This window comes from Lycium ferocissimum, chromosome 7 (assembly GCF_029784015.1).
Source record: "Lycium ferocissimum isolate CSIRO_LF1 chromosome 7, AGI_CSIRO_Lferr_CH_V1, whole genome shotgun sequence".
In the NCBI taxonomy this organism is placed as follows: Eukaryota; Viridiplantae; Streptophyta; class Magnoliopsida; order Solanales; family Solanaceae; genus Lycium; species Lycium ferocissimum.
In genome coordinates, this window is record NC_081348.1 from 21,384,084 (window position 1) to 21,391,988 (window position 7,905).

Genomic DNA, 7,905 nt, shown 5'->3' on the forward strand with positions numbered 1-7,905 from the left:
TTACCGTCTCTAGGAGCCTTAGATTCTACTCCATTTGGCCTATTAGTGTGATGTTAAAGCTTTATTTGTCCCTTAATCTTCATCAAAAGCTCCAAAGTGGACAAAATCAAAAGACTAATAATAATCCCTTCTTTTCGTTACCTAGGATTTCCTTTTCGCTTTAGCTCTTTTACTTCATGACATATTAGCACATGGTTGACAATGTCATTATATTAACTTATTCTCATCAAGTGTTTGTATCCTGTTAATATATGCATATCATGTCTTTGAACATAGAATTTTTTTACTTAATTATGATTAATTAACATCTATTTTTACTTTAATAAATTACTTAATCATGATAAGTTAATTTATTTGATGTATATATCCTGTGCGGATAAATTTTTACCTATCATATTGTCACTTTCCAAGTTTCCATTCCCATTGCTTATTTAGGGAGGAAAATATAAAAGACAAGAATAAAAATACTAAATAAATATGAAAAAGTTACTAATAAAAAAGTGATAGCCCCATCTGAGGTATTAAAGAAATGGCACCAAGATACCACACTGCGTGTATTTTTTTTTCCTACAAAATTACGCATGCATGGCATTTATTATTTGAATTATCGACAAAAAATATTCATCCACCCGTTTTAATTTGCTTGGCTTTTACTTATGAATGGCTTATTTGACCAACTGTCCTAGCTTCAGTTAGACTAATTTAATTTTAAATTTTTTCCTATAACATTTTATATATTATCTTTTTTGTCAATTTAAAAAAGACTAATGTATTTTTATATTTAAAACCCATTAATTTTAAACTTGTTGTTTTAACATTAACGATATACTTTTAAATGTAGACATAAAATATTATGATATATTTAATTAAGAAGTTCTAAGAATAACTTTTATATGTGTCTTGTCATCCGTTTCTACCTAAAACTCTATTCATGGTAAACATCATCATATAAAATGGTACGAGAGAGAATTAAATTAGATAAAATTGTATAAAAATTAATTTAAACTGCAATAATTTCCATATAAATGTTCAATTAATTCATTTTAAAATATTAGCTAAATATAGTATATGGATTAGCAGAATTGATTAAATATTCTGAGACAATAATAGTAATTTGAGATTTAAATTCAGATGAATGTAAAGTTTAAATTTATGGGAAAATATTAGATTAAATCTGATACCATACTAAAATGTGGGGCACGCGTTTTTCATTCCGTTTTACAAAGTTAATGATAGATATTTCTTTCGATAACTGAATAAACATTTTGAGATGGAGAAAATTTGTTGTGATCGAAAACTCGTGTTTGTCATCAATATATATAATATAGATTCAATTAAATGTAAATTTAAATTGATAGGAAAATATTTAGATTGGATATCTCAAAAATCTAGATGGTCCTATTAAAGTGTACACATGTTTTTTCATCCTTTCTTAAACACGTGTCAAAGTAAAATTTTCCTTTTACATACTAAAAGATAAAAAGATGAAACAAGAAAAACGAAAACAAAAAATACTCAATGCCGATACTGTTCCTCAATCAAATCTATATCACGAAAAAGCATGTTTATGTTTAACCCAACCATGGTTAAGTTTTTTTTTTTTTTTTTTTTTAACCCTTTAAACCCCAACCTATAGTATACACACACATGCAGTTGAGAACCCCAAAAAAATTGTCCCTCTTCTCTCTCTCTCTAGTTTGCAAGAAAATAGAGAAAACAGCATCTCTCATTTTTTTTTCTGAAAAAATAGCCAATCTTTCTTTATTGGGGCAAAACTATAATATTTTCCCAGTTGAATTATAGCTCTGATATGGAGAAACCCAGTTTGTTCTAGAGCTTAATAGTTTTGCTTGTTTCTGCTACAAGTGCAAAGATACTGGTGTGTATTTTTCATGCTTTTTAGTTATTACCAATCTTCTTTGTTTGTCCATATATGCATTATTATGTAAAAGTTTGTATCTTTTATGGGTATTTTCTTGTAGTTAGCTTTTGAGATCTGAAAAGAGGGAGATATGGACAATTGGATGTTCAGTAAGAAGAAGATGATCAATTGTTTTTGTTGAAATTAAGATGGGTTTGTTTTGGATTGGTTAATTGGTGTTGTAGAATGTATTAAAGTTTCAACCTTTGTAGAAAAAAGAATTGTCTTGTTTCATCTAGGAATATAAATTTGGAATCTTTTTTGGGGCCTAGGGTGTTTTTGTAGTTTAAGGGATTTGTTTTACTAGGTAGATATGGTTTCTGGGAATATGTCTTGGAGTGATGAGGATAAGGTTACTGTGGCTGCTGTTCTTGGAAAAGAAGGTTTTGAATATTTGATGTCTAGTTCAGTTTCAGCAGAATGTTCTTTAATGGCAATAGGGAATGATCAGAATTTGCAGAATAAGCTTTCAGATCTCGTGGAACGCCCAAACCCTGCTAATTTTAGCTGGAATTACGCCATCTTTTGGCAAATTTCGCGGTCTAAATCGGGGGAGTTGGTGTTAGGGTGGGGAGATGGGTGTTGTAGAGAACCTAGGGAAGGAGAGGAGTGTGGTGAAGTTAAAAGGATTTTCAATTTACGCCTTGACGATGAGGGTCAACAAAGGATGAGGAAAAGGGTACTTCAGAAGTTGCATATGTTATTCGGTGGAACAGATGAAGATAACTATGCTGTTGGATTAGATAGAGTTACTGATACTGAAATGTTCTTCCTTGCTTCGATGTACTTTTCGTTCCCTCGAGGAGAGGGAGGTCCGGGGAAGTGTTTTGGATCCGGTAAGCATTTGTGGTTATCTGATGCATTGAAATCTTCTCTAGATTATTGTGCTAGATCTTTCTTAGCTAAATCTGCTGGTATGCAAACTATTGTTTTGATCCCAACTAATGTAGGAGTTGTGGAATTGGGTTCGGTGAGATCGATTCCAGAAAGTTTGGAGCTATTACAGTCTATAAAATCTTGCTTCTCGTCGTTTTTATCACTTGTTAGGGCTAAGCAAGCAGCAGGTGTATCATTTGTACCTGAGAAAAAAGAGGGAAACAATCCCCCGTTTTCCAATTCAGGCGCTGTTAGTGAACGACCGGATGGAACTCCTAAGATTTTCGGGCATGACTTGAATTCCGGTACTCACTTTAGGGAAAAACTTGCTGTTAGGAAAGCGGGGGATAGGCCGTGGGATGTCTACGAAAACGGTAACAGGATGCCATTCATAAACGCACGGAATGGTTTCCCTACTGCTTCTTGGGGTCAAATCAGTAATGTGAAGCCGGGAAAGCCAGTGGAGCTCTATAGTCCTCAGACCCCAGCACACAACCTAATCAATGGTGGAAGGGGAGAACTCCGTTTAAACAACTTTCAACATCAAAAGCCAGCTGCTCGAATGCAAATTGATTTTACTGGAGCAACCTCGAGACCCATTGTTTCGCCAGCACACACAGTTGAGTCTGAGCATTCAGATGTTGAAGCTCCTTGTAAGGAAGACCGTGCAGGCCCAGTTGATGAAAAAAGGCCTCGAAAACGTGGAAGAAAGCCAGCCAATGGAAGGGAAGAGCCCCTCAATCATGTAGAGGCTGAGAGGCAGCGGCGGGAAAAGCTGAACCAGCGATTCTATGCATTACGAGCTGTTGTTCCGAATATCTCCAAGATGGACAAAGCTTCCCTATTAGGAGATGCCATTGCTTACATAACTGAGATGCAGAAAAAACTAAGAGACATGGAATCTGAGAGGGAGCTGAGATTAGGAAACACTTCGAGGGATGTAATGGCTTCAGAAGACAGCCCGAGTACTTCAGAGATTCAAATCCGAGGACCCGACATCAACATAGAAGCTGGCAATGATGAAGTCATCGTAAGGGTGAGCTGCCCACTTGAAACCCATCCAATATCTCGGGTCATCCAAACATTCAAAGAGGCACAAATCAACGTCGTTGAATCAAAACTTTCTGCGGGGAATGGTACTGTATACCACACGTTTGTCCTCAAGTCTAATGGATCTGAACAGCTGACGAAGGAAAAGTTGCTGGCTGCATTTTCCAGCGAATCAAACTCGCTAAGGCAACTTTCACCGGTAGGGCAATTATAACAGTATCATGTTTTATATAGTTGGTAGGGATAAAATGTAGTGAAGAATCGATATCATAGTTTCTGCTGAGATTTTCGCATATAGCAGGTCAAGATAGGTGGAAAATAACTAGCTATTGACAAAGTAGCAGCGAATTTTCTGTGTCTGTCTATATAGTATACATGTTCTATCATAAGAAAGGCAAGATGAATCAATTGCAACCTTAACTATCTTTTGCATACCATTATTTTGTACTGTTCATAATTCATTGGTTTTGTTTAATTCTTAAAGTGGTTCTGTAGACAAATTTATATCATCTAAGATCCAAGATGTGCAAGCTGTTCAAGAATGCGCATAAGAAGGTACAATAGAAACTAACAGGTTGTCCTACTTTAATTTATTAGAATTCTTGATGTAATCTATGTATTACCTTCCTTCTTGAGAATCCCAGGTTAGGGTTTTGGGGTTGCTTGATCTTGATTTTTGTTAACTGGGGGATTGATATAGTCGGTCTTAACGAGCCAGTTTATCAACAAATTGATTTTTATTTACTCTTCTTAACTTAGCACTATGTTGTAAAAGTTGTATTGTGGCCAGTCCATGATACATGCATGGAAATGCTTTTGCATTTTCAGTTAAAGAGTTTGTTCCTTGAAGAATTGTATTGGAATTTTATTGTTCCTTGGAGTAGCAGCAGCACTTGGAAAGAATTTTCACCTTCGAGTTAGTGTAAAAGATGGGGTAAACTGGGCTTGTGTGTGTTTGTTGTACTTGTACAGAGTAATTGTTATTAATTGAACATGACAAAAACACGTGAAGGAAAGAGTGGTAGTCGTGGCAAAGTGGGAAAAGAGAATTTTCAACGAGGAGAAAGTGACAATAACGTTTTGAATATGGGGTTGGCTGTGTCCTTTTGACTGTGCAGTGGGCCTTTAGATATGACAGCAACAATTACTCGTAAGGGTGTACATAAACCGGGTTGGTTCAGATTTTTTAAAAATCAAATCAAATCAACTACATCGGGTTTTTAAATTTATAAATCAAACCAATAAAAGTCGGATTTTTCAATCTCGGGTCTTCTCGGTTTTTTCAGATTGCTCGGGTTTTTCGGGTTTTTTCCGGTAAAGTCTTTATACTAAACGTATAACTTGTATTTCAAATATTTTTTTGGTCTTAGTAAGATACGACTATCTAATTAAGATATTCTTTTTTAAAAAAATAACACAAAATGTGAGATGAGAGATGACATTGTACCAAAATATTCAACAAAAAAAAGTAATGAAATTGCATAAAATAAAATGATCATAATTTAAAAGTACTAAGTCATGTATAATAAGTATGTTTAAATTATAAGGCATATAGAAAATGATCGTAATCTAAAAGTACTAAGTCATGCTAAAATAAGTACGGCTAATAAGTATTAATTACATGACTAAATATTAATGAAAAAAATAAAATTAAGTTATGTGTTTTCACTTTCTAAATCAATATAAAACTAAAACTAAATAATAGATATACAACAATATTATCATTCCTAGTGTTAGAATTGAATTTCTTTTGTTAGCATTAGTATTGATTTGATTTTTGTTGAGTCTATCTTTGGGCTATAAAACTTATTAGATCATTTAAAATTCTAATTCTAAGTGAAATAACATGTTAAAAGACAAAATATTATGAAAAAGTTTAAGAAATATTTATAAATTACATTATAAATAAAAAAAAATTATTTATAATTTTTTTTTGAAATTTAAAAAATGTAATGTCGGGTTGGTTTGATTCGGTTTGACTTTTTTTTAGTTAAAACCAAACCAATAGTGGTCGGGTTTTTCTTATTAAAACCAAATCAAGTCAAACCAAAACACTAGTAGGGTTTTTTCCTCGGTTTGGTTCGAATTATCTATTTGGTGCGGTTTGTCGGTTTCCTTTTCAGACACCCCTAAATTTACTGCATCTACATGTTCACCATTAATAATACTAGTCTTTTTCTTTTTTCTCTCTACTTGATTTTTCCAAACTTTCGCATTTGGATACTGCAATTTAATATCTATACAGTATTAGAGTAAAATCTTTATATCAGGTTGCTCGGGGAATCTCCAGCGGTAAATACTTATTCGCATCGGGTATTTATATTAAATCATAGTTAAGTGATTAACTAACGTGAAAATACATGTTACTTAATCATGATTAAATTACAAAGTCTATATGTAAACATACATGTCATGCATCTATTGGCTTGGGGTGAATATCAAATTCTCTCTCTCTTTTTTTTTTCTTTTTTTCAAACAGAAACCAATTCTACTCAACCAACCAAGTGTGCGTTCTTTTATGGGCAAGGCAAATGAAATATGCCCTTGCAATATAAGTGGGGTTTCATGAATATTATTTATTCTGTGTAAGAATATTTGTTGGGATTTGTTTGGCGTGTGGTATATTTGAAGTGGGGGTAACTTGGGTCGGAGAAAAATAGGTCTTAATGACATAATTAACAGCGGAAGAAAACAAGAAAAATTGGAATTTTTTATTACTTTAGCTGCTATTTGGGGTTAGGATTGGTAAAATTAGTCTATACTAAAATATGAACCACCTAATCAGCTCAGGTTTATCAATCCTTCTTTATTTGTCAACTCAGCCCATTTTGACATATCCAAATTCAATCCATTTATAAGTTGTGCTGATTTCACTGTATATGTGGCCCAAATTGATCATGAAACTTGACAAATGTTTAAATAAGTTTTTTAATATGTTATTAGGTTATACTAGCTATAACAAAGATATTAAGTTTTATTAGTTTTGTTTAGTAATTAATAAATGAAAACAAATTAAAAAAATTAAAACTTTGTAAAAGTTGAGGGGGTTGGGTGACCAAAATTCAACCCGTTACCCATATCGTGTATTTGCCACCTTAATCCAATCAAAGGGGAGAGTCTCGTTGTGTTTGTTACATGCAAGAGGAAAAAAAGATAAAGATGGAGTTGTGGGTTTTCTTCTTTAGTGCTTTTGCCCATGAAGATTGTTGAGGTATCCGTAAACATTTATGGAAAGCAACATGTAAAGTTCCAAAAGGATAAGCAGTGGAGTAGTAAACAAAGAACTCGTAATAGCAAAAAGGGGAATAACACACTTAAACACACGAACATGTTTGAGATTATTAAGGTACAAATTGCTGCTGCGACATGATTTTTTGACCCTCTTTAATTAGATTTTTGTGTCCCTCTCCTACGTGGCCGACAGATCGTATTGCTATGCATTTACTTTTACTAAGTATACTTTTACTAATAGGGGCGGAGCTAAGTAGGCTTCAGGAGTTCATCCGAACCTTCTCGATAAAAAATTACAGTGTATATGTATAAGGTTAAAATTATTCTCTTATGTATATATTTATGTATATATAGTAGATGTTGAACCCCCTTGACTTCTTCATGTATTTACTTTTTCATATTTTTGAACCCCCTAGGTAAAAATCGTGGCTCTGCCACTACTTACTAAATATGAATATCTCACAAAGAAATAGTGTGTAATGATATACGTATTAGTTTGCACTTAATGAATTTATGAATAGTAATTATTCAAATTGGAGTTATTAATTACCTGTATCTTCTTTAGCCTGAATCTTAATCACCACAATTGTCCTCAGCCAAAATCAGGCTGCTAATTATCAGAGTCGGCCATTACCATTACCATTAGCCACCATTTACCACCTTCACGTCATTACTAGAATAATCACCAATTACTATTGACAATCACCATCATCAGCTATCATTATATATCAATTAATTTGTGTTATCTATCAAGATCTCTTTCTTTATTTTTACATATTTTTCCTAAATGCGATCCAATGAAATAGTTTCGTGTGTACAGGAATACA

General features: G+C 33.3%; 1 protein-coding gene across 1 annotated transcript; it reads left to right on the forward strand.

The window, feature by feature from the left end:
• Nucleotides 1-1,644: 1,644 nt before the first annotated feature.
• LOC132063760 (transcription factor MTB1) lies at nucleotides 1,645-4,330 on the forward strand. Its single transcript, XM_059456471.1, has one exon. The coding sequence runs from the start codon at nucleotides 2,235-2,237 to the stop codon at nucleotides 4,059-4,061; it is 1,827 nt and encodes a 608-aa protein (XP_059312454.1). The 5' UTR covers nucleotides 1,645-2,234; the 3' UTR covers nucleotides 4,062-4,330.
• The last annotated feature ends 3,575 nt before the right edge of the window (nucleotides 4,331-7,905 follow it).